Below are 27,758 nucleotides of genomic sequence, written 5' to 3' on the forward strand. Positions count from 1 at the left end.
GTAAAACCTCAGTGCCTAGGACTTGCTGATCGTATGGTCGGCGGTTCGAATCCCCGCGGCGGGGTGAGCTCCCGTTGTTCGGTCCCAGCTCAAGCCCACCTAGCAGTTTGAAAGCACCCCTAAGTGCAAGTAGATAAATAGGTACCGCTTTATAGCGGGAAGGTTAATGGCGTTTCCGTGTGCTGCGCTGGTGCTGGCTCACCAGCTGCAGCTTCGTCACGCTGCCACTTAACTCGGAAGTGTCTTCGGATGGCGCCGGTTCACGACCTCTAGAGCGAGATGAGCACGCAACCCTAGAGTCGGACACGACTGGCCTGTACGGGCAGGGGTACCTTTACCTTTACCTTTTTAAGTAAGCAAATGCAGGTTTCAAATATTCAGTCAAAACCTGGAGTAGAATTGTAACTTGTTTCCTAAAATGTACAGGAATACATCAGAAATATTAAAATAACAATAATTCATCTGAATTTCCTGAGTCATAGGAATTTGCAAGGGCGACCTCTTTACAAGGTTTGCCTCCTTGTTATAAAAGCAATAGATATGTACCTGCCCCTGCAATATCTGTTTCTTTACAAATTTATAAGCAGAACAATTTCAGAGCAAGCAAACTCCTAAAGCACACAGCAGAACTGCTAATCCTGCCTCAGATCTACAACAAATAACCCCAGGAATCTGTTTTATTTATAGTTATTTCAGCTAAACTCCTAGTTCTCTTGAACTCCTAGTTCAAACTTCCTCAAATAGTATACTTGTCCTCTTCCCAAAATCTGCTGCATATGAAATTCCAAAGGCTGATGAGAGATTTCCAGTCAGTAATGACTAAGACACTCTTATCTCCCATTGCTTGTCCAATTATGCAAAACTATAGTGATTGGCTGTTGGGCTTACAGTAAACATGCCTAACTAGAAGCAATATTCAAGGGGAAAGGTGTGCTTCAAAATAACTGAACACCCAACCCTTGGCATAGAAAAACCCACAAGAAATAATAATAATATTCACACATTGTATATTCACACATTGTATAGCTTTTTGTCACAAGTGAGCATGCCAGACTTCAGTTCTGGCCTAGATGAAAATGACTATAGGACTCTGCTTTAAACTGAGTTGGAGCACTGGTCTTTCTGGTCCAGGGATATCTGCTTTGTTCAATAGTAGCTTCCTAGGGACTTGCACAGATAATATTTCTTAGCATCTGTTAGCTGTGAAATCTTTTTAGCTAGAGATACCTGGGATTGAACCATGTATTAAATCATTCAAAGTAGGACATATACAGAAACACACTGTTAAAGATTCACATAGACTAGTATATGAGCTTTCATAGGCAGAAGCCTACTGTTGTGGGTGTAGAGAAAACTCAGAAGTCAAGGTGGCCATTCTACCAGTAAGCTAAGGTCCATTACATACTTTTTCCTGTTCCACATTAAAATTGAAACATTTTTTCATAGAATCGAAGGTACCCTGGGGGTCATCTAGTCCAACCCCCTGCATGTACAAATCTCAACTGAAGCACCCTTAAAAGATGGTAACCCAACCTCTGCTTAAAATCCTCTAATGAAGGAGAGTCTGCCACCCTTCCAAGGGAGTCCATTCCATTATTGAACAGCTCTTACCATCAGAAAGTTCTTCTGATGTTTAGGCAGACTCTCCTCTTATCCAAGCTAAACCCTCAATTCGCTCAAACGTTCCTCATGAGGCTTTATTAAACACTTATCACCAAAGTAGGAATAAGCTGGCCGTACCTAGCAGGTTTCATGATGTGTTTATTTACTAAACCACTATACCTCCCTTAGTAAATCTGAATGGTGTAGAAACAATTTCATTACACTTCTATGCTGTGTTGCAGTAGGAGAGGCATTAATATGTCCATAAATCATAGGGACCTTAAACATCATAACAATATGCACTAAAAAGAGATGAAGTTCTGAAGAAAAAGGGTCTAAGAACTATTTCCAGAAGGATAAAAAAAGAAGAGTCCTATAGTACCTTAAGGATGTATTTATTTTGGCATAGGTTTCTGTGGCCCCTGAAAGCCTATGGCATAACATGTTAGTCTTTAAGGTGCCACAAGACTCTTTTGTGTCTCTTTATTCCCCAAGCGGGGATCGGGTCCTCGAATCACAAATACCTACTTGCAAAATCATCAATAGAACTCTTTGAAAAAAATATCAGCCATATTGGAGGATGCAGATGGAGAACCAGGAAAATCAGAACCATGGTGCAATGTGTTTTCACACACACACACACACACACACACACACACACACACACACGAATTCTTATGATAGTAAGGTACAGGAGCTGTGCCAAAATAAAATGTTGGAATAACAGGGGGCTTTTTTATTATAAAAAGTTAAACAATTCAGAAATGTTACTGAGATAAAAAATGATACAACATTGAAAATGTGACCCTACAGAAAATGAAAGAAGTCATTAAAAAGGCAAAGTATAACCTATGATGCCAGTTGAAAAAAACCTTTTCAACTGAGTAAAATATGTTTTTGGCCTTGATATACCCCAGATTCTATTGGCACTTTATATTAATTAATGTTTGGCACTGTTCAGTTTCACTTGCGACTGTGTTATTATCCTAATAACAAACTACCTAATACTTGCCCACCTTGGAAAAGACAGATTCATAAAGCTACCCCAGAAGAATGGAGGTTCTGTAATCTGCTTAAATATTACTGGTTACAAATCCTGTGCATATTTTCCATTGAACTCAGCAAGAATAAATCCTGCTTTCAGTGGAAATGCCCCCCCCCCCTGGTAAACATAGATGGGATTGTACTGACCCAAATATAATTAAATTCTATGGAGAAATGCCTTAAAACCAGGATTAGGAACATGCTCCAAGGGCCATTGGCCAAAATGGCTGGGATGATGGAACTTCAAACAACATCTGGAGGTAACAAAGGCCCACCCACCCCCACCTGAAAACATGATAGTAGTAAGAACCTTAGTGCATGACAACCAACTGGCAAAAAAAAAAAAATTACCTGTGCCATCAACAGAGGTTTAAAATGCAGAAAACAGCAGATGATGATGATGATGATGATGATGATGATTTTATGGTGTGAAACAAAATATAACCATCTGCTAGCAAAAGGTTGCCATATTTCAAAAACTGAAAATCTGTTGTTGAGCTGCTTTTAGGGGGCAGGCAAAATTGTTGAACTTTTTTTAGTTTTGCTCAAAGTTGTTGAGCTATTTTTAGGGAAATTCACTAAAATCTACACTTCCGACATGGGTTGCTATACGTCTGGATTTTCCCGGACATTAAATCAATTTCTACCTGGACACTGTTTCCAACGGCCGAAACATGGAAATGTCTGCAAAATTACGGATGTATGGCAACCCTACTGTTGCGGGAAGATGATTATTCAAACATACAAAGTAGAGAATAAAACTTAAAACCTCAAATAGACTATAAAGGCACAAAGCAGCCAAAATTAAGAGGCGGCTTTTTTTTTAGTCCATTATTTAAATATGAGAATAATTCCCCATTTGAATATATCTGATGGATCAAAGGTATTTAAAAGTGCTTGGCTTTGGCAGGATCATGCCTTATGTATTCATGAGCACAGTGCATCCTTCACCTCCAACTTTCACAAGCAATTTTCTACAAACTTGTTTTCATCCAACACACAGCTGGTTCTTGTATTGTACTAAAAATATTGACTTCAGAAATACTGAGAATAGAATCACATTGCTAGCTTGCTCTTCAGAGTATACATCTCCCAGGGCTGCAGTAAAAATCTCATTTAAAACTGAGACAGGCTGATACACTGGGATATGTATTTGTGGAAAACAATCTATCACTGGCATGCAAATAAACAAAGTAACATATATTCTCAGTCTCTCAATTTATACAGACTGCTTCAAAGTAAGAGGTTGGCATATTTTATTATGTTTTTAACAATTCCCCATTTTCTGAAAGCGCTTTGTATAAATAGTATTCCTTTGCACAATGTGTTACAAGACAGATTGTGTTTAGATGTGTTCAGATTGTTGGCTATACATCCATATTGTTGCCATTTCAGTGAAGTTGCACTTTACAGTAAAATCTCAGCTGCTCCTTGAGTGAAATGTGAGACATTTATACAATGTGCTGTGTTTGTTTAAGATATACATGAGATTCTTAGCATGCCAATATGTTCTGCTTTCCTGTAATAGTGGGAGAAAAAAACTTAACACCATACTGCATGTTGCCTTTCATAGCTACTGGTTTTATATCTGGAATTAAGCTAAAATGGCATTGTAGGATGGATTATGCCCAAGTTTTGTGGCTTTTTGTATTAGAATTTGTTTGCTGGTTTATCAGTTGCTTTTGCGAAATGCTTCATTAATTGAGCAACAACATTTGGTTAGTTTTAAATCACCAAGTTTAATTCCCCCAGATTATTTAAACAGATACTGAAATAAAATATCATGCCATCTCTATATATGTAAACCTATCATAGTTGGAAAACAGTATTACATTGTTACATACACTCCATGTCTCTGCACAGTTCCAGGAGCACAGTGCTTACTTGGGTTATGTTTCCTTTTGAAGGAAGTCACTGGTAGCTGGTTGGCATTTTGGCAGATAGTGAGGTGAATAATGTAGGTTTTGGCAGAAGCTGGACTGTAGTGGAATGGAAACAGTGCTGATTGCAACAGACTCTGGGTGGGAAGGAAATTGCTATAGCCTTACATGCCTAGTTGGAGCCCAGCAACTTCTGGAGGGCCACATGTTTCCCCATCCCTAATTTACAATGTACAAATACAGTACGCCAAAATTGTGTATAGTCAAAACACATTGGGTGCAATGGTCAGCAGGATTGCCAATGTCTTTTTTCCTGAGTGCTAGCCCCCTTTCCACCCCCTTTAAAAATATGTAAAAAAAATTAATTGCCATGCACATAAAGCTGGATGTGCACAAGTTAAATGCACATGTTGCAGATTTACTGTATACAAACTGAGCACAGGGAAAGACACAACTTTAGTACCATATTTTTCCATGTATAAGACTAGGTTTTCCCCCTAAAAAATAATGCCAAAAATTAGGGGGTGTCTTATGCATGGGGCCATCTCCCCCCATTTTCTTAAATCTGAGTCCCCAAAAATAGGGGGTGTCTTATACTTGGGGGCGTCTTATAGACGAAAAAATACGGCATTTCAGCAGTGACCGAAAAGACACTACTCTTACATCAGATCTCTTTTTTGGGGGGGTGCACAATTTTTATAAACAAAGACAATACACAATACAAACAAACAAACACATAAACAAACATGTATAATTTCAAATCCTTTTTTCTTAAACCTTACTTCACCGACTTCCCCGTACCTCCCCTTTCTGCATCCCAATTTCCAAATTTGTTTCAGCAAATCCTCCCCCTTGATTTTATCAAATTTTCCCTTGTTCTTTTCTTTTACTTAATCTTTTACAGCTGTAATCCCCTTTTTTCTAAAACCTCAACATTTTAGCATTCATTAATTTTACAATATTTCTTAAGATAAATTTTAAATTTCTTTTTTTTTTTTTACAAAATTTTTATTGGGTTTTCCGCTTTTATAAAGACAATACAGACACAAAAATAACACAAGACACAAACATGTATAAATTCAGCAGATCCTCGTTTCATAACCTTGTTCCCTGACTTCCCCCCACCCACCCTCGTGCATCCCAATTCCCAAGATTATATCAGCAAGTTGGTATTTCTCCTCTTAACCATCTTATTCATTTTATTACCTCTTTTCTAATTAAAAAATTGATTTTCCTAAGTTGGACTTAAGTTCTCTTCCATCGATTTTTCATTTTATCTTAATTAAAAGTCATATTAACCAAACCTAAAAGTCTTAAGAGTTTTTAAGAATCTCCTCTTCCCTCCCTCCCATCCCCGGTTTTTGTCCCTTCCCAATAAAAATCCAAAGTCAAGATTCTCAGCCTGGGTTCCTCACGTCCGAGGCTTTCAAGTCTCTTTCAGTCCCTCTCCGCCGGTCTTGTTGGTAGTCCTTTATGTCAGTCGTCGAGTCTGGAAAAAGATCTTTCACCATCAAAGCATATTCTCTTCCCACAAGGAGATTTGAAAGCAACTGCTGGAGAATTTCCACAAAGCCTGTATCTTCAAAATCAAAGTCCAAACGGAGGCCCCAATCATATTTCTTTATTTTAAGTTCCTGTATTCCATATTGTCCCAGAACCTCCTCCTTCTTCTTCTGCGTCTTTCGCAGACTTGTGGTAGATATGTTCCCAGAGTCTCCTTGCTTGTGTTCCACAGATGTCAGCTTTTGGTTGTTGCTTCCCAAGGTTACTTTCTCTTTTTCTTGTTTAGTCTCTTCCACCTCTGTAGACATTGTTTCCCATTCAGCTGTGGATTCTTTCTCATTCAGGTCCTCAATACAAACAGCAGAGTTGCCTGTTCCCAAGGTCATAGTGATAAGTTGTTTATTCATGGCTAAGCTCTGCTCTTGTAAGATTCCCACCAATTGAAACATCCTTTCGATTTCCACTAGTAACTTTCCATCCACAGCCATTGTATCCATTGTAGTTTCACAGAATTCCCCCTAGGGGGAATCTGGTTACTTATTAGTCTTTTCTCCAACAGTCCTTTAGCTTATTATTATTACTTTGTTTCCAACAATTTTGGCTCAATTATAACTCGTCTTAATCCAGAGGGATCTTAGGTAGTGATTTTTCCACTTTAAACTGCCCGTTTGGCAGCTTTGACAGCTGTCAAACTCCGCAGCTCTTACACAGGCACAAAGGCAGGACGTTCCCGAGCCCGGGAGGGGGGGTTGTTTAAAACATAAAGAAGGTCTCCAAAACTCCACTCTCCAGCACAAAATTTCCTTTAGCTAAATCTTGAAAGTTAATGTCCTTTTTAACTCACCCCACCAAGGGTAGGCTCTCCAGCTTAGCTCTTATGTCGTTGCTTAGATCATCTGCAAGGGGGGGGTGCGGACTTCCTTTTAGCACACCCCCCGGTCGTCTCCAATTCAGGGTAAAATTTTTAAAGTCCCAATCCGTCTTACTCACGGGTAATTCTTTCAGTCCAGATTTTCAAGGAAGAAAGTCAGCGCTCTCTGGTCACGGCTCGCGGCTTCGCTCCACCGAGGTAGCGGTCGACTCTCAGTGCCACGCCACCCCCGTATCCTCTCCGCAGCCTTTAAAAAGGCTCTTCGTGGATCAGGGGGGTGCTTAAGGCACCCGCCGAGTCTTCAGTCCGCAGGCTTCCGCGCCTGTGGTTTTTAAGGGTCCCCGCGTCGCCGGCGCGGCAAAGACCCGTCCTCAGTAGAGCCGATTCCCTCCGCAGCTCGGAGGGAATCCGCCATTTCCAGATTGCGTCAACCCGGAAGTCCCAAGATAAATTTTAAATTTCTTCCAATCTTCTTCCGCCATCTCTTTCCCCTGGTCTCGGATTCTGCCAGTCATTTCGGCCAGTCCCATATAGTCTATCACCTTCATCTGCCATTCTTCCAGAGTGGGTAGATCCTGTGTCTTCCAATATTTTGCGATGAGAATTCTTGCTGCTGTAGTAGCATACATAAAACAAGTCCTGTCTTTCTTTAACACCAATTGGCCGACCATACCCAAGAGAAAGGCTTCTGGTTTCTTAGGAAAAGTACATTTAAGTACTTTTTTCATTTCATTATATATCATTTCCCAGAAAGCCTTAATCTTCGGGCACGTCCACCAAAGGTGATAAAAGGTACCTTCAGTTTCTTTACATTTCCAGCACTTATTATCAGGCTACATCAGATCTCATCTTAAGCAGAGACCTATTCCTAATTCTACCCCATGGCAAGTTTATATACCACACCAGGCAGTGAAGGTTTCCATGATCTTTATTATTGCAGTTTGATGTGGGATTTTGCATCTTTGAATGTGCACACTCATGGATAAAGTTCCTTGCACATTTAAAGAGCCACATTGTATTGAGCCCAGCTAGAACAGATGTTGTGAATAGGGAACCTGTGGCCTTCCAGATGTTGTAGGGCTCTGATTTGCATCATCATTGACCCTTGGCCATGCTTGGTGGGGCTGATGTAGGAAAATGCAAGGGAAGTATATATGCCATATATGGGCGCCAGGGGCAGGGCTAGGGCACTGCGTGATCTTGAGGGTGATTCTTTGTCACATGATGCATGCATGAAAGTGGCTTCTCTGACACTAGAAATCTGGCAGTCTTCTCAGGTAGCTTCCTTTCCACTTAATTAAAGGAGTGGTATACAGTACCTGTTTGTAAGGGATATTAAAACCTCTCATTACAGTATTGTGAGTTAAGCCAGTGTTAAATCACTGAATGGGCCTCAAATGATTTAAAACTCAAGTCTTTAGGATCATATTTAAAGGTCTTCCTGAATCAAACTTTCTGGCAGCTCTGTAACTGCAGGTACTGGGCCATAACACAAGCAGATCTTTAAGCTGCTGCTGAGCTATGATTTCTCCAAAGGATACAATATGCCTTAAAGTGTCACTTAATATTTTTTTTCCTATTTAAGGAAGTGAATCACAAGTTTGAAACTATCCCAAAAAGCCACACTGAGAAGCTTCCATCTGTGGGATGACGTCACTGTGGGATTTCTACCGAACTGTATGTTCTGGTAAACAAAGCTACTGTGCCAATTGCCACAGGACAGGAAGAAAAGAAGAAACCCAATATGTGTCGCCACTGTAATTTCTTATCTATTGTTAAGCTCAGATGTAAAAGCATCACAGAAAGAGCATGAGGATAACTGGGGTACCATTAAGAAAAACTTGGATCCTGGAGAGTTATTTTTGTACTTGAGAGTCTATCTTGTACTCAGTATATGTAGACAGCATTAGAAATTGTGGAATTTTTCAGCAAAATACACACTAGGCAGCCCAAAAGGATAAAGAGTTGTCTGGTCTATGGCTTTCCTGAGCAATTAGCTCTGTGACCTTAATGGAGGGTTGTAAGAATCTAACTAGGATCCTTGGCCCCATTGCTGCAAGTTAACCTTTGCTGCTCCCACACTTGGCCACCATTTTGTGTTATGTCACACATGATGGCAGCCATTTTGTGACTGGCACCCATGGCGATTTCTAAAAATTCCAAATGCACTGTCCAACCCCAAAAGGTTGGTAATCCCTTGCCATGGCTCATAAATGGTTAGGTCCTCTATTTTATTTGGATTCAGCCTTAGTTTGTTGATCCTTATCCCAGACCATTGATTATAGTCTCCAGAATATACTTTAGGATTGGGGGCATTGGTTGGAGGTCGACATTTTATTTTATTTTTTAGTTTAAGCAGTTTGAAAAAAAATGCATTTGTACTTAAGTTGTGTACATACTTTACTTTCACTTTAGATAAATATGTTTCTTTTTAAATTATTTAGTTGAGTTATTTGAGTCCCCCAAAAATTCTTGGGCCAAAAAAGATGTCTTGGATAGAAATCCTATGCAGATTCATTAGGAAGTAAGTCCTATTTACTTTTGAAATATCATGCATGGGGTCTGACTAAAATGAGGACTGCACCAGCTGTTTGCTTGATTCAATTTAACAGACAAAAGTAGAGTTTTGGGGGGAGTTGGGATGTTTCTTACTCACCCTTGTTTACTGTCCATTGGTTTTTCAATAAGCTGCTTATTTGGTTCATTTTCTTAATGACCTAGCCTATTGTCTTCCTTGGAATAGTGACCCCTGACAAATGGAGGATCCTGTAGTGGGTTTGATGATGTCATGCACTTATTTGTCCAGCCAGATTTGCCCGTGTGGCACTCTGAAGCCAATGCAGAGTGGGGGCAATGCTTCCTTTATTCACTTAGCCCTCACTCTGAATGGGATAATACTATGTTTTCCTTTTGATGTCATCTCCCACTCCCCCAGAATCCCCCAAAGAAGGGAACTTGTCACTGCTACTGAAAATGTTTGAGAAAAGTGCCCCCAGCTTCAACTCAGCCAAGATAACATACAGTACTTGGGTAAATATTCATACTGAATATAATAAGGGAACAACTTTATCCATCTAGGCAATTATAAGATTCTGGCAACTGCCATAAGATTCTGATTTATTCACCACAGCCATTTTACTACATCTAATATTAATCTCCTCTCTTTTTATGTTCTTTCTTGCAACATACCAATCACCTGCTTTTTAAACAGTGCAGTCTCTGGGGAATTCTGTGCTGCTTCATTTACACAATCCTATAATGAACAGAGGTTTCCCCCTGTTGACTCATCATATAACTTGCAGTGTATTTTTATTTCTCAGTTTCGTCTCCCAAGCTTGGCTGTAAACTGCAGCACTCTTTCTGACCCTCCAGCTAAAACTGAGTCGGGCTTCTTGGGTCCTTGCCAGTGAACATGGTACAAAGACTTCAAACAATAGGATTCAGCCACCTCCTGGAGAGCTGGCTCGTGAGTCCTACTGGTTTCAAAGCGCACAGATTCCCCATTTATAATAATGTGCAACAAGAAATCACACAGACAAGAACATGACTAGACTTGCAATTAAAAGATGTTTTCTCTTTCTGAACTCTGTATTTCATACAGACAAATCTTTGTCCTCATAATGCAGCTGTCAAAGGTGTGTGGTTGTGTCATAGCCACCAACAATAATAGGTTTGGACAAGACTGCCTAATCCTTACATTGGTTGGGCCAGGTGTGCATGGGCTGAACAGAAACTTTTCTCAGCAGCTGCTATGGGACTTTAGAGCCAAAGGGCTGCAACTAGTATTTTTCAGCCTCCCATGTAAACTGTGCCAAAAACCCAACCAGGAAGCAAACATCTTTGTTACCAGGCTGTATAGGTCAAAAGTGTGTCCATACATTAGCTCTACATAATTCATTTTCTTTCCAGAATTCTGCATTTTTCCTTTTTTTATTTTTTAAAGCAGATGTTTAAAAAAAAGCAGTATTTCAGCAAAAGAAATGAAGGAAGAGGAGTTACAGAGTTGTTTCCAAGTTTTTCTCAGCAATCATGAGAACTAAAAATTAGATATATATTTTATTTCTACTGATTGTCCGCATCCATATAGCACTAATTTTTCATTTTCCAAGTCAATAAGCTTTTGGGTTCATAGGCATTTCAAATGGCTAAAGTATCTGGAAGGGATACTTGGTCTTTTCTTACGTGATCAGGTTTTCTTCAGTTCAGTTCAAATGCAGTGCAAAGCTATAGCTTAGTGACATGGCACATGCCTTCGTTCAATCCCTGGTAACTCCACATAGGGTTGAGAAAGACCCCTGTCTGGAAAACCACTGCCAGTCAGTGTAATACTGAGATTGACGGCTGAGGCGGCTTCCTATGACCATTTCATAGAATCATAGAATCATAGAGTTGGAAGAGACCACAAGGGCCATCGAGTCCAACCCCCTGCCAAGCAGGAAACACCATCAGAGCACTTTCTTACCCACACTGTCTTGGCTTAAGGTAATACTTCTGGGATTGGTGCCTTTCCAACAGCACTAAAAGAGCAATGTGTTTGTATTGGGGGAAATGCGATACCACCTAAGATAGCCTGTTGATTGGGATGCAACTGAAGCTCTGCAAACGTCATGAGCACCACTTAGATAATATATGTGATGTAATTAGTGCTAAGCAACTATTCCCCCCCCCTTCCTTTCCTTGCATCCATGTGGCTTTAATAGCTTTTGGGGGGATCATTGAAAGCCAAGTGCTTCTGCCACTGGACAATTCCGGTCCATACATTGTTTTAATTCAGGAATGGGGAACCTTTGACCATCCAAATGTTGCTGGACTACAATTGCCCATCAGCCCTAGACATCACAGCCAATTGCCAGGGATGATGGGAGCTATAATCCGGAAACATCTGGAGGGGTAAAGGTTTCAAACTCCTGTTTGTTTGTTTGTTTGTTTGTTTGTTTACTTGTTACAAAATTGTACACACATAAATAACAAAACATGACATGGGTCACTAGGAGGTACTCTTGTTTTAATTGGTAAAGAGAAACAGAATTATTTATTCCTGCAGCAATAGTTGCACCATTTTATGAAGTTTTATTATTTGGGTGGTTGTTAGTTTTTTAACTGTAGACTGCATGGTCTCCTGTTGTAGAACTCTTTTCATCTAGCTAGATTTTTAAAAAGTGAAGAACAGTATGGCTATCTTACTGTAATTAGGACCAAGGGAAAATCGGGCTCAAAAGCCCACTCAGTCATTAAGTCCTCTGGGTGTCCCTTGGGCCCATCACTCCTTCTCTGCTTAATCTACCTCACAGGTTTCTTAGGAGGATAAAATTAGGAGAACCCATGTAAGCCACCTCTGAGCTCCCTCGTGAAAGGATGGGATAAGCATGGAATAAATAGAAAACAATGATCCTCCACTTATTATCTGTAGATGCTGTAGGTTCTCAGGCTGGTTGGTCTGAGTTTTCACTTTCTGTGCAGCATTTGTAAGTAAGAGGAAAAAGCATTTAAGGTGAATTTAAGCAATGTGTATGTGGTGCTGAGTGTTGTCACTGTTCCAAAGCACCTATCTCTGCCTGCACAGTGAAACACTTGTAAAACTGATGCAATTTAATTGCAAACCTTCAGAAAACTCCTGGCATTTTGCAACAAAACTGTACTGCAGAAAGGCTAGAGACAGGTGAGTGTTTGGGTTTCTTTGTCTTTGCAGAGGTGTAGGCAGTTTGAAAGAGGGGTTGTCGCGCATAGTGTGCACTTTTTCCTCTGGTAAACCCATTTGGCCAGTGGCAACAGTGGGACAAAATAGATTTGTATGCACCATATTTCTTTTTTAGGTGCAAGTAAGGAGTTGTGCAGGTCATTGTGTGAAATTTAAGATAAAAAGTCCCACCAGATTGCAAAAAATTCTTCCACTGTTTTTTGCCTTTCATCACACAAATCTGAAACCCTGGTGAGCTATTGCCAGTGTAGCTAATACTGGTTGGTCTAGCCTGGTGTAAGGCAGCTCCCTATCCCCATATGACAAGATGAATCAAGCACAATGTGCTTGAAAACATAGGTAGAGTAATTTTATGGAATAATGCATGTGTGACTTGAAAGTGGGGATTTGGTGTTTGGCTTCAAAGTGGGGACAAAGTGGGAAGTTTCCAGCAGGAATGGCACTGCATGCTCAGTGGGTCTTGATTCTAGGTAAGTGCATGTAAGATTGTACCCTAAGTGTTCATTTTCACTTGTGGACGTTGAAAACCAAAAAGGCATACTTGTTATGTATTTGGGAGACAATAAATTTGTTTTCAGTCAGTCTTCAAACATCCAATTTCATGGCTTTGGAATTCTTAAGGGCTCTTCAGTTGTTTGGAATGAGGTGAGGTAAGGACAGACAGCTTCTCTACGGGTCCTGTATCCCCGCCCCCACCCGCCGGGTTCTCTGGGTTTCTTTGAAAGATGATTTTGTAAGGTGTCAGACTTGAGACACCATGTTGGATTATAGGGAGCAACTGTCTGGGCGCATTTCAAAGAGACTTGCATTGAGAGCAGCCTTGGCAATATATCCTGGTGACCAGAATTTTTTTGTCTTGTCTTTTTAGTGGAAGGCTGGGAACTTTTAAGTACTTAATCTTCATTATGAAGGGAACCTTGAGTTTACCCAGTGCTTAGTATCTTTGGCACAGAGCTGCTGGTAGCCTTGGATTCCTCCAAGCAACATGCATTGCATTATCCAGGATATTTTGCAAGGCCCTTCTTTTAAGTTATGTGTGTTTCATTTGGAGTGCAGAGTGAAAATTGGGGGTGTGGGGTGTTTGGTGAATATTTGTTATCCCCCTGCAAAACCTCTTTGGCAAGTGACTAAGAAAGAATGGATGCAAATATATCTTAATATACACATTTTTTGCAAAGCAATTTTTCCCAGTGTGATTAATTTTTTTAATGTTACATTCACTAAGCTGTGTATTTTATGCATACAGTGGTACCTCGGGTTACAAATGCTTCGGGTTACAAATGCTTCAGGTTACAGACTCCGCTAACCTGGAAGTAGTATCTCGGGTTAAAAACTTTACTTCAGGATGAGAATAGAAATCGTGCAGTGGCAGCGGGAGGCCCCATTAGCTAAAGTGGTACCTCAGGTTAAGAATAGCTTCAGGTTAAGAATGGACCTCCAGAATGAATTAAGTTCTTAACCAGAGGTACCACTGTACTTTATCGCAACAAATGCATTTTTTGTAAATATAACTTGGCATTAAATGCATTTTTTTTAAAGTGTGTTTTAACTGTTAAGTTGCTTAAGACATATTGTGCATTAGGTGACACATGCATTTAATCAATAATATAATATTAATAGTTCATATGTAGTAATAGTTCATATTTTTTTATGGAATGTATATTCAATAGTGCATCTGAATGCGCATCACATCCTGCCTCAATTAGTGACACAGAACTGTGTGTGTATAAAACTGGATTGGGCTGAAAGTCTTGCCTTTGATTGTGCAGAGTTTTAAATCATGAAGAGAGACTCCACAGGTAGCGAAATCTCCCCCACTTCAGATCTTCAGTCTCATACTTAAAGGCTGCAGACTGGATGAAAGTGGTGCGTTGGAGGGGGTAGAGTTGAAATTGCACCCCCCTCCCCCTCAGAGCTGGCTTATATGCAAGTATAATGAACATCCAAATAGGGCTAGCAATAGTAGAAAGATAGTTAACTTATCAAGGCTCTCTAACACATCACAATGTACTTACAGTTCATTCTAGTTGATTGGAGAACTCAAGATCCACCAAAGCATAATAAGAAATCTAACTGAACTATTTCAGACTCTCACAGCCATAATTTCATGAGCATATGATTTTCTTAAATTAGAACACATAGAGTAGGTTTAGGAATAAATTAATACTGAACTGTTGCCACCCTTTAAAATATAGAATAATGTGTTTGTATATCTTTAGATCTCAAGCTGTGTGGAGAATTTAAAAAAAGAGGTAAAATATGTTATGTAAATATAGAAATAACAATAGTTATATATGTAATATTGTTGTGTTTATGAGTGAGTAACAGTGAGAAGTTACATAACTAAAGCCCAGCAGTTACTTTGTGGGGTAAACTTATTGTTGGCACATTGTACCTGACAAACATGCTGGCCACAGTTGCTACATTTACTATGGAAGCTGTTTTAGGCCTTAAATGGTTCACAGTTAGACCTCTCAGTTTATATAGTGGATAGGAAAATCCAGAAGGTTGGGTTTTGATAGGTCAGTTAATGAACCAATTAGCTCTAATTGTTTCATGAACATAGGCCAATGAGTTGGCCGATAGAGAAGTGGCAGGATATTGGCCAGAGAATAATGACTGATATATAAAACGGCAGTCACAGCATTGCCAAGTTCAGAGGAAGAAGTTCAGGTAGGAAAGAATCTGAGAGGAAGCAATAGCAACTGTGCCTAGCAAGAACCTTAAGATTGGTTGAAATCATTCAGGGCAGAAGCTGTGAGGGCTAAAAAGGGTTGGAAAGTTCCAAAACCAGTTTCTGAGGACAGTTTTGTGCCAGAGTGAGAACAGAAAGCAGTTGGTTTCAGGAACCAGGTCTCCAGGGACAACTGTGACATTGTCTTTTGCATGTCCTGCTTGTCAGATATCTTGACAAGCAGATAAGATTCAGAAGATGCTCAAGCAAGCCTACTAAAGACGTCCCTGACCAGAGAGCCAATTTCTTGTCTTTTAAGGAATGGTTCACTGGCATCTGGATTTCAAATTAAGGCAGTTAATGGTAATGATATAACAGTTTCCCTAAAGGAACTGTACAGATTTCAGTGACTATTGAAGTTTATTGATAACTTCTAGTCTTATGTGTTATTAATATACTTGGATAAGTAAAGTTTTAATAAATATATTTGTCTACACTTTTAAATAATTCTGCATATATGTTCATTCCATGCCTATAAACTGAGTACACCACTATGCATTTTAGACAGTGTATCAAGTGGAAAGGATTTTATTACAAATTCTATGGTGGTGCTGGGTTTTTTAAGGATAAAGAACTAAAGTATATATATGTAATGCATTTTGAGGAAAGATTGGGAAGCCAATGTTCCACATTTCGGAGGTCTAATAGAGTATAAAGACAGCCAAACCAAGATAGTTGAGTAGCATTGGTGAGATAAAACCTCAATTTTTCACAAACTGGTTGCCTATTTGGTCATTAAAAGTTAAAATTATTCCAAAAGACTGAGATCCAAATCAGTTAAATGGCATATTCCTTTAAATAATTGATTCTAGCAAACCGTAATTTTTCACATAGTGAATTTAATACTGCAGTGGATGTTTCCTAATGTACTAACTGAGGAGGCCCCGATGGGTTGTGAAATACCACATAAAACACTAAAGAAAACATTATAAACCCAAACCATAACTTTGTTATCCTTTCACTGGACTACATTACATCCAGATGGCAAGAGTAGCCGTCCTAAGAGGTTGGTGGGGGTTTTGTTTGGCCTTAAATACAGACTCCTTTTTAACGTCTGATCTTTGTGAGATGCATTGAAACAGGGAATAAAATTATATGCACCCATAAAAAGCAAGTTACAGCCTATTTTTATTTTTCTGTTGGATATATATCATTACATTTTGTTCTAATTAGCTACAAGCAAGCATGTCTGCTTAGATAAGAAGAAAATTAAAACCATACAACTGAGGAGGGCCAAGTCTTCACTCTGGTATACACTTGTAATAGACATTTATACATGCCTATGTGAAAATCCAAACTTGGGGCAATTCAGATGCCTGGCCTGCCTGTGTTGCTTTCTTATAACATTAGGCCATCAATATTGAACCTGCTTGCCAATCACAATTAAAAAAGAAGATGGGGATTAAGTTTATAGCCTAATCATCTTCCTAGTGGTTTAGTATTCCATGTAAACAATGAGTAAATTTCCAGAACTCTGAAATAATAGTAGCCCGAGCATGTTTAATGTAGGCTAACTAACTCTTGCAAATATATGTAACCAATTACTTCAGATACAATCATTCTAAGACAGAATAAAAACAGGCTTCTATTATACCCAGTAGGGTGACCAATAGGGTAATTTGCATTTCCATAGTTAAGTCACTGGAAAAGTACAAGGTGTTTTCTGTAGTTCACAGGAATAAATGGAAAAAGTGGCACAGAACACATGTGGTTCACTGCCCACTTCACTTGCAATCCTCTGTACAGCCTGTGGGATAAGAAGCCTAAATGCATACAGGGTCACAGCCTTATTGTTTACTTAAATACATATGAACCACATTTCTTTGTAGGCATTTCCCCATACCACTCAGTCCTCCTCATCTCAAAATATACTCCAAATTTGAAAAAAAATTATGTATCAGTGCAGGAAGATTACGTCACATTCACACCATGCATTTAAAGCACATGGCTTCCCTCAAATAATCCTGGAAAGTGTAGCTCTATGAGGGGTAAACTACAATTCCCAGTATTCCTTGGCAGAAGCCAGGTGCATTAAATGTGCAGTGTGCCCTATCTGTGTCTTCATTTCTTATCAGTGCTGCTATAATGCTGAAAATATTTTGTAGGCCTTTATTTATACGTGAAATATAAAGGATAACAAATAATTACTATACATCTTAGGAGGTTAATAACGGAAACTACGGAAAGCCTTACTCATCTTTTTTTGAAATAAAATAATATCCACATAAAGCACAGAGCACTGCCTTGCATAGGTGCAGTGTAACAGTCTTATTTGCAGTATTACTTCTTAAGCAATTAGAGTGGGGAGGGAAGAAAAATACCAGCATTTTGTAGTAAATTCATTAGGGGTCCACCAAATTTTCACCCACAAAGATGGGTTAGATTGCATTAGATGTCTACTCACAACTTCTCTCCCTGATCTGCAGCTTTAACACCACTTTTTATTTCAAAAAAACAAGTGGAGGGCATTGTTCCCGAGGAGATCCCAGCCAGTCGGGGAATCATATTGGCAACATGACTGTGTGACATCATTCCTTGCCTGCCAGGTTTGGCTTTTTAAGAAAGCCAGGTTGGAGCGAGGGAAGTGTTTTCCCTCTCAAGCAAATTTTCCTAGGACAACGGTTTGCAAGCAAATTAGAACATACATTCTCACAGTTGAAGACTACATGTGCACACACAGAGAGAGACACACGCGGCACACATAATTTGATTTGATGCTTAGAGTGAAAAAGAACAAGGTGAAAAAGATTTTAATTTAGTACATTAACACATTGCTTTAATCCATAAAATATATGAAGAACACTTAAGATATAAGGACAAAATCCATGTCATGCATTGTTATTGCATACAGTTATGCATCTCTTCCACTGAGAAAAAAAATGTGTTCAAAATTCAATAGCTTAGATTTAAACTTTGAAAAATTTTGAATAGTGTGCAGTTCTATGTTCAGTTAGTTTAGATGGTAAAGCCTTGACTCTCTACTATCCAACCCTCTTACTGACAGATATGATGTAGTTGTGTATCCTAACTTCTTTCTGTAAGACTAAAGCCACTATGAAGGATTGGGTTGTCTCCTTGCTACTAATTTTATAGACCTCTTCCTGTTTTGGCAAAAATCAGTAGTTATGCTTCTTTCTGGTTTTTCATATTCTAAAACTAACCAAGTGGAAGAGGTTAAAGGATATGCTTGCTCTTTGTGCATGAAAAAAAAAGTGGCCTGCAGTTGTTGCCTAGAAGGCAGCTGGCTGCAAAAGAAGCAGGATGTTTCAGGAACAAATTTATCCTTCTGTAAACATCTGGAAAACGAATCATGTCAATAAAACAAAAAGATCCATTGGGAGGGTTTTGCGCCTTGATTAAGAGTTGGTGTAATGTAGCAATGAAGGCTGTGTTCATATATTCACTTGCCTGGGAGTAAGCCCCATTGAATGTTACTTCAGAGTAACCATATTTAGGAATATGCTGTAAGAGTATGAGCCATAAAGGAAGGAGCTGCTGGATCAAAATACTGCTTCATTGCTTAACTCATAAGCTGGTTGTAAATGAACCGCTCTTCTCTCAGCCTCAGCACCACCACGGCCCTTATGCCTTCTAGGGATGGGCACAACTGTCCATATGTTTTTCTCACTTTGTCATTTTTCCAAGCTTTGTCAGTTCTCCGAACTTCCACATCAGTTAGCAGTTTCTTTAAAAGTCTGCATAAAAATGCATCAGGATTTTAATGCAAATTTCTCCAAATTATTTTTTCCCTAATATATGCATTTTAATACACACTTTACCCTAGTACATACACTTTTGCACACATTAATTGGCTGGAGAACTGTGCTACAGAATTTGGAATGTGTTTTGGCTTGTCTATTGATTCAGAAAGTCCAGATTAGTTACGTTCCCCCTTAGCTGCAAACTGAATCACATTTCTGCTAGGGTTGGCTCAGGGGCCTTGAGACCCAGGTCTTTGATGCCAGGCCACAAATCTCCTGATCTCTCCCCCCCCCCCCAAAAGCTTTGTTTACAGGACAGATGGGCATGCTGTAAAGCAGGGATTACCAACCTAAGTCCCATGGGCTAGAAGCGGCCCGCGGAGGTTGTTTGACCGGCCCCCAAACTGCCCCCAATCCGAGCTGCCCACTCACACGCTGTGCTAAACCGGCGTGGCGTGGGGACTCACTTCTGCAGCGCTGGAAATTGCAGGCGGGTGCGCGATCCGGCCCAGGCAAGATAAACCTGGCCGACCCCTGCTGTAAAGGGTAGTGCTGGTGACACCACAGACATCATCGTAAGTTGCTGAAAGACACTATATACACTTATGAAAATTTATGTCATGGGCCTCTGCCACAAGCCCTTTAATTACCTAGTAATGCCCCTTCTCCCATCTCTGCAGAGTGGGGAAATAATTGTGCCTCTTATACATTTTGCAGTAAATATAAGGACCTTTCCACATTGCTTATCAGCATGTCTCCAGGTATAAATCAGTACAGTGTACTCTTGCTAGAAGGAGGTGTAGATAACTCCCGCAGGCATGCTGTGCTTCTTGAAATTCATGATTTCAGTGGAGCAGAAGCCCATATTAGACCCCACAAAATTATCTTTGATTAGCTGTCTCACATGGTAAACAGAGTTGTCTGGGCCAACATCATGCTGTATGAGTTCACTGGTCCTTTTATACTTGCATAGAAGCTGTTCAATCAGCTGTTGTTCAGCTAGAGTCTAGCAACCCATTAGATAACATAACTATGTAACCACTGGGACAGACAGGATTTACTGGGCCCAGTGTACCATAAGTGGATCGGGACCTTTGCTGAACCTACAGAAGACACAAATTTCTTCTCGGTTTCTCATTTTTCCAATATTAAATTCAGTTCTCCACATTTCTGCAGCAATTTGTGAAGTTCTTTAAATAAAGAAATCCTTATGAAAATTCATCAGCATCATAGTGTGAATCTCTTCTAATAAGCCTATTTTCTTATACATTCTGAGTGATGTACACATTTTTTTGCCAGCAATTTCCTCCAGTATAATAAATTTCTGTAAGCTATTTTCACTAATGTATTCATTTCACACACACTTTCCCTTAATGTGTGATTTTGTAAACACTGCATGGTTAGAGAACACTAAAAAATTCACAAAAATGTGGATTTTGAACGATTGCTCTGTTTCAGTTCTCATACTCTTTCTGAAAGTGCAGATTTGATAGATTTGCCCTTAAATGCAGACCAAACTGAATTTCTCCTCCATCTCTAACGCAAACCCTAAATCAGGCAAAGAGCTCAAGTGTGACTGAAAATGACAACAGTAAACATCTGGGCAACTTGGTTATATATTTTAAATAAAAATATAAGAAATGAATATCTGTAACTCTGACTTCAGTTATTGACTAAAAATCTTGTAAGGTGGAAGCAGGCAGCCTGGCTCGTTTCACAAAAGGGCACCTGCACATTTTGTTTTGTATCTTCACTTCCAGGAAGCCTAGTGTTTTACCTTCTTTTTCCCCCTTCTTTTTTAAAGGAAAGCTTAGAGTTCAGGACCCCTGCTGCCTGTGGGTCTGGTGCATCTGTGCCTTCTGTTCCTACCTCTCAGCGGCACTGCATCAAACAATAATGTGATGGTTTTTTACTAGAGGAAACAGTGTTGGGGCAATTTGGAGCAGAGAAACTGCAGCAACTGCTTAACCCTTGTCCCACCTGCTGGTTGTTGTTTTTTTTGTTCCAAATGCCCCACTCATCTCCTGAAACGACTTTGCCCCACACATAGTTTCATTGCTTTTTTAAAAAGGAGAAATGTTAAGAAAAGTAGCCACTGAGTTTTTGTTTTCTGTGTATGTGTGTAATGTGTAGTTACGCACACAGCCAGATATGCTGGCCATGGCTGAAGGGATATGGCATGTTTTCTCAATGGCCCAGTGTTTTCAAACATTATGAAATCATCCCAGAACTGCTGTTTTAAGCCTTTGAGAATTTATTTAACTCAGCTGATTTTTGGAACACTCCTTAATTTTACATTTATAATATGGATTGACAAGCAGTTACTTTACAGCTAACGCAGTGAGAGATGCATTTTCTCATCTGTTTAATTTATTAAAAGCATTCCTTTTTCCTTCAGATAATTTAAACATGTGAGGTCTTAGGGGGACAGGTAATTGAACCTCCTCTCCAGGAGGAATATTAGAATATTTAGAATATTAAAGAAATCTTCTTACAAGTTTGCATTAGGTGGTATCAATTTTCCCCATGCAATTTTTGCTGGCAAAAATGTTTTCCCCAACTTACTTTTGTATTTTGGGATTTAAAAACATTAAACGATGGTAACTGAGTTAAATAGAATGTTAGCTTTGCTTTTAGGAAGGATGTCACATGTCTTCTATTTTCCAACTAGTTTTAAAGGCCCCCTTCCCCCTCTTAATTGCAAAGAATATTGCTGAATTAGTATTCTGAACCACATGAAAACGCAGTGTGTGTGCTTCTCAAAGTAGGCACTATTTGAGGCTATTTCTAAATGCATTCAGATGTTTGTCATCAGCAGCAGTGAAATGCATGCTTCCTTTTTTTTTCTCCTCCCCCCAAAATGCCACTTGCTATTTTGTGGCTTCAGATGATCTGTTAGGAACATATTACATTTTGAAGATCTGGGGTTCATTTTTGCTCTGCATTGAAGTTAAGTTTGTTCCATGGCCTGGCTTACCATTTTCAAAACTGAAGGGAATAAAGTAACATTTGATTGTTAGTTTCACATGCAGGGAGCATCTTGGGCTGGAGAGGCAACAAGTCCTTTACAAATGCTCTTCTGTTCAACATAAATTACCCATTTGGTCACATGCTGGAGAGTGATCCCACAAATATTTGAATTGTGGTATTTGTACAGAAGATCTGGATTTATTATAAGATGCTACTGTATTTAGTGTGCCGATTTTTAAAAAAAACTTTTTTGCTATTTATAAAAGTTGGTGCAGTTACTTTAAATTGTTAGCCTTGGGCAAATAACAAAAAAGTAAGTGTTATTTAAATAAAAACCAAGGAGAAGATTGTGTGAATTTGGTTTGGGCAGATCTCATGATAGGAGGTTCAATGTTTCCATCAAGTTCAGAAGGATTTTTGTAGTGTGCTAGTACTGAATTTGTCAGCTTCGTTGATATAATACCAGTCTTGCCTTCCTGCAGCTATCATCTATTGTTCCTGTGTATAGAAACTAAATTACACATGGATTTATTATGCGTGTGACCTGCTACACCCTAAATTTACCATCCATCTCAATGGAGATTAAATAAAGTCTAGTCCAGATTCCCAACAATTCCTACATAACCAGCATTGGAATGTGATCCACTTCAGCATGATTTCTCCAATGCTACTGTTTATGTTATGGTCTCATAGATACTAGCCAGCAATCTAGGGAAGTTATGAGCTGTGGAACAAAACACAATCACTTGACTGGTGTTGCTTAAAATGTTTCTGACAGCCAAGATTCTACAGATTTCCAAGAGATGAAGTGTGGGGTCTTGTCATGGATGCCACATTGCACTTCAGAGAGACTTGGCGTCCTTCCAGAACACAGTGTAATCACAAACTCATAGAATGAATGTCTTAGAATCATAAAATTGTAAACTTGGAAGGGACCGAGAGGGTCATCTAGTCCAGCCTCCTGCAATGTACAAATCTCAGCTAAAGCATCCATGGCAGATGGCCATCCAAGCTCTGCTTAAAAATCTCCAAGGGATGAGAGTTCACAACATCCCTAGGAAGTCCATTCCACTGTCAAACAGCTCTTAGTATCAAAGGTCTTCCTGATGTTTAGTAGGCATCTCCTTTCGTGTAACTCGAATTCATTGGTTCAGGCCCTAGCCTCCAGAGCAGGAGAAAACAAGCTTGTCCATCTTCCATGTGACAGCCTTTTAGATATTTGAAGATGACTATCATATATCCTCTCCTCTTTTCCAGGCTAACAATACCCAGTACCCTCAACCATTTCTTATGAAGCTTGGTTTCCAGATCTTTGGTCACCCTCCTCTGCACACATTCTAGCTTGTCAGTACCCAGGTGTGGTCTGAGATGCTTGCCATGGCAAGTGGAATGATCAAATCAGAGGACCCCTTCTAATAGCCGTTGGGAGGCAGCCAAAGTTGTCATGCCACTGCATGCGATATAAATTGATGCTGTAGCCTGTACAATTAATGGATGGCTGGAGGGACAGATTGTTGCCTCTACACTGCCCTTCATGCATTCAGAGCACTGTTTGCGCAGGGTTCTGAATGCACATTGATGTAAAAAGAGGAATAGCACAGGAGAAGCAAAGGGGGATTGGAAGGAGCCACTGCTCTCTTACTCCCACAACATACAAAAATATAAGGTCCTTCACACAGACCTTATTCTTGTGTCATAATGAAGAATCCAAAAGGCATACTTTGTGAGAATAGGAAAAAATGTTTGTTGCTTATAAATAAATAATAGTGAATGCAAAAGAAAAATCAAATGAGAATTAACGAAGTATTTGTTTGCTCAAGAACAGACCTCCCCATACACAGAGTTTTCCAGTAAAATATACAGCTATCTTTCTCCTCTGGCACTAATAACTTCAATACAGTATGCATCTTTTAAAGTTCTGTTCTATTAAATGGGGGTGGGGGATCAGTAGGAATGAAGAAGCCTATTAAATACTGTGAAATAGGAAAGGAAAAAATGATTTTCTTGACCAAACAGTGTTCTACTGTATAGTCCATTTCCTCCTTGTGGTAAACCAGAGTAAAATGTATTGCATTCTTGGAAAATATTGAATGAGCTCACCGGTGCAGAGCCATGGCTCCTAAAACGTATTTGAGGAATGAATCCATTTTTTATGAAACTTCATTGGAACTCTTCCATTCAGCTCAGTAAAAAATATCTGGAGGCCCATCTTGGAACTCCCCGATATTTTTAAAAAAATCATTTTTATAATTATAATTTTTATTTACTTTTTAAAATCTAACAGTTTAATAATGTAGAACACTTATAAACTCTCAATGTATAGAATATAAAAACAAATAAGAAACATTTCTAATGTGAGACCTCATAGTATTATATCTATGAAGAATCAAGTGTCAACAAAAGGAAGACAAAAAAGAAGAAAGAACATAAAGACATAAAAATCTATAAATGGAAAATAATACAATATTTCTCAAGTACATTCATCAGCATTATTTGAGTGGCAGTCATCTAGTGATAAATATTTAGAGATTCCAGCGAGTCTGGTGTAAGGATGATTATTAATGAACTAAATGCTTCCTTTATTGGATAATGAAGAACAGTATGTGTTTGTGTAAATGTGAGTGTGAGCAGGGAAAGGATTTGAAACCCAAAGCCTTTTTTCTATTGGGCGATCACTCTAGCCATATAGAGCTATATGCTGTGCGGGGAGGGGGGTGTTGATTATTATCTGGAAAACTTGCATACATAATAAAGTTAAGCCAAATCTTTGTGAAATTGTCCATTTCTTTTTGTTCCCTCAACATCTGTAGTTTATGGGTTAGTTTTTTCAGTAGGCTGGTGTTCCATACACTTTTGATCAAAATTGTTATTGTCATCCTTTTCATTCATTTTTTACCTCTATGATGTATATGACTTTTTCCAAATATGTGATTTTTTCAATTAAATTTTTCAATTGAAGAAAATGCAATGATTGTGACGTGTCTGAAATGGACCTGTGCTCAACTGAAATCATGAATTACCATTAGCCTTCTTCAGGAATAGAAGAGAAATGGGAAATGGGACCATACAACATTAGAAGGGAAATAGGAATGCATAAATGGCAGGCAGTAGGAAGACTATGGATTAACCAGGCCAGGTGTAAATACCAGAAGCCTTGCCACCTTGACCTTGTATGACAATAAAGCAACCATCCTGCACTTTAGGCTCCAGCACACATACTGCAAGATACAGTACAGTTAGTTTCCTGATAATTAAAGTCCTATAATGTCCTGATAATTAAAGTCCTATAATGTCCTGATAATTAAAGTCCTATAAATTCCCATGATATGTTCAGTGAAACGACTGGTTAAATTCCTACTCAAGCAAAACACTGATGACAAACCAAACTGAAAAGAAAGGCCAAATAAATGAACGAGAAACCCAGGTTCCTTTCCTAAGGCTTACCACCACCACCCATCCCAAAGTGCAAGGGTTACTTATTAGCCTGATCTCAAGGAGAGGAGAGGAGGAGATGAGCAAGGCATATTTTCTCACTTAATAAAAAGGCTCTGGTTAACAGAGAACTTTGGCTTCTAAAATGACACTGATTTCTAATGTTTGGATGAAGGAATAGGCGTATGGAAAACAAAAGCAGTGAAAGTTGTAAAGCTAACGTGGATTAAATATTGGGTTTTGTGTTGAATATGTTCCTCTCCTTTCTTTTCCCCAGAGGTGTGGAGAAATCTCATTCGATAGCCCAGAGCAGAGTGCCAAATGTGTTCGCATGCTAGGTAAGTGGAGTCCATTTTCTTTAATCTGGAGTTTGGTATGTGGAGAAATATGCACTGTTTTAATGAGGTGTTTCTTTTCAAAGAGTGTCTGCATTTTAATGAGGTTGGTTGGTAGCCATAATTCTTCTGGATGTATAGTTGGCTTTGGTGCAACTGGTATGAATAGTGAATGCATATGAGCACTAATTGATTATAATGAGCCCTCAGTTCACTTGTAGAAAGTTGTTGACAGAGTGATTTCTGACTGTTGGCTACAAAATCTAAATGCAGATTGTGACAAGACACTGCATAGCTGGAACTGCATCTATTTATTCATTTTTGCATCAACTTGATTTTTTATGATTTTAACTAGGCAGCATTCAGAGTACAGGTTCTTACTTTTATCAGTTTTAATTCTGTTTAACAACAAACTGTTTCGTATCTAAAGCAGCTTAACTTCGACGGTCTGATGTGTGCTGATTTGAAGTGAGAAGTCAATTGGGACTGTTGTTAATTTGATATGAGGAGAGACAGTGTGGGCTGGTGCCTAATAGAACTGGTAGGATGAGAGGCCAACAGAAGGTGGAGCCAGAACCAATGAGAATCAGAGCCAACTAATTCTAGTTTTGCCCCTGCTGAGTTCTACAAGGGGCAAAACGGAAATTAAGGAGAAGGAAGTTGACAGCCAGTGAACTGGTTCTAGGTCAGAAGGCAGGCAAGTGGGGAACCTGGCTGAGGACAGAAAGAGGTTTGTACCTCATTCACCCTAATGGGCCAGCTTGCACTGGTGAGGAGGAAAGACGATGTGTGAAAACTTCAGTATTTAATTGTTTTATCCATGTTTTCAGACTTTCCAAATAGTCCAGGAATCTACAGTGGTACCTCGGGTTACATACGCTTCAGGTTACAGACTCCGCTAACCCAGAAATAGTGCTTCAGGTTAAGAACTTTGCTTCAGGATAAGAACAGAAATCGGGATCCAGCTGCGCGGCGGCAGCAGGAGGCCCCATTAGCTAAAGTGGTGCTTCAGGTTAAGAACAGTTTCAGGTTAAGAACAGACCTCCGGAACGAATTAAGTACTTAACCCGAGGTACCACTGTATATTATATGCAATGTCAGAGAGGTGGCAGTGTGACAGAACAATCTTAGCACTTGATTCATGCTGCTGGCAGAGGTTATGATTCAGCAGAGGTCCACTCCCCCCCCCCCCGCCCTACACTAACTGTATTGGCAGCGGTTGGGAAGGAGGGCAGAACCACCACAGTGACAGAAGTCCCCACAGCACCTCTTAAGATATGGGCTGTTGCCAAGCTGGTAATGAATTTTACCAGCGATAGCCATCACAAGACCCTGAAATGTATTTTAGGGATAGAGTAAGGTTGGCAATGGATCAGCGGAATCTAAACCAAACTGACTCACACCCTGCAATCATAATCTGAGGCCCTTCTTTGTGCGCCTCCTCCATGAGAAAAGAAGGAAGGACTCCCCACTTGTGGAATGCTCTCCCTAGGGAGACTTTCCTGGCACCTTCCTCACATATCTTTAGGCTCCAGGCAAAAACATTTGCCTTCTCCCAGACCTCTGGTTAATTAAACAATCCATGGCCTTTTAAAATTGGGAAGGGTGGTGTAGAAATTTAATAAATAAATAAAGAATAAACCCACTCTATTTCCCTCAGAGGGGCATTTGAGGAGTTGGGGCAGCAATAAAGTGCTCTTGGGATCTACCCAATGCCTGTGAGATAGAAGTATCGTTGTAAATAAGCTGTAGATCACTGATGATACGCTGGAGTGGTTTTAGCTGGGAGCTGTAGGTGACAGTACAGTGGTACCTCGAGTTACATACGCTTCAGGTTACAGACGCTTCAGGTTACAGACTCCGCTAACCCAGAAATATTTCCTCAGGCTAAGAACTTTGCTTCAGGATGAGAACAGAAATCATGCTCTGGCGGCGCGGTGGTAGCTGGAGGCCCCATTAGCTAAAGTGGTGCTTCAGGTTAAGAACAG

At 39.6% G+C, this 27,758-nt stretch overlaps 1 protein-coding gene and 1 long non-coding RNA gene across 3 annotated transcripts in view; one reads left to right on the plus strand and one right to left on the minus strand.

Annotated features, from left to right (window-relative positions):
• PDE7B (phosphodiesterase 7B) overlaps positions 1 to 27,758 on the plus strand; it is a 166,565-nt gene that overhangs the window by 53,353 nt on the left and 85,454 nt on the right. For both annotated transcript variants that reach the window (XM_081187895.1, XM_081187896.1), the window contains exon 2: positions 25,713 to 25,773. In XM_081187895.1, the coding sequence (XP_081044021.1) occupies positions 25,713 to 25,773 (61 nt within the window). The remainder of the gene's footprint in view (positions 1 to 25,712; positions 25,774 to 27,758) is intronic.
• LOC308583703 overlaps positions 1 to 27,758 on the minus strand; it is a 58,698-nt gene that overhangs the window by 6,682 nt on the left and 24,258 nt on the right. The gene's annotated exons all lie outside the window — the stretch shown is intronic.

This window comes from Podarcis bocagei (genome assembly GCF_964188305.1).
Source record: "Podarcis bocagei genome assembly, chromosome: 3".
Lineage (NCBI taxonomy): Eukaryota > Metazoa > Chordata > Lepidosauria > Squamata > Lacertidae > Podarcis > Podarcis bocagei.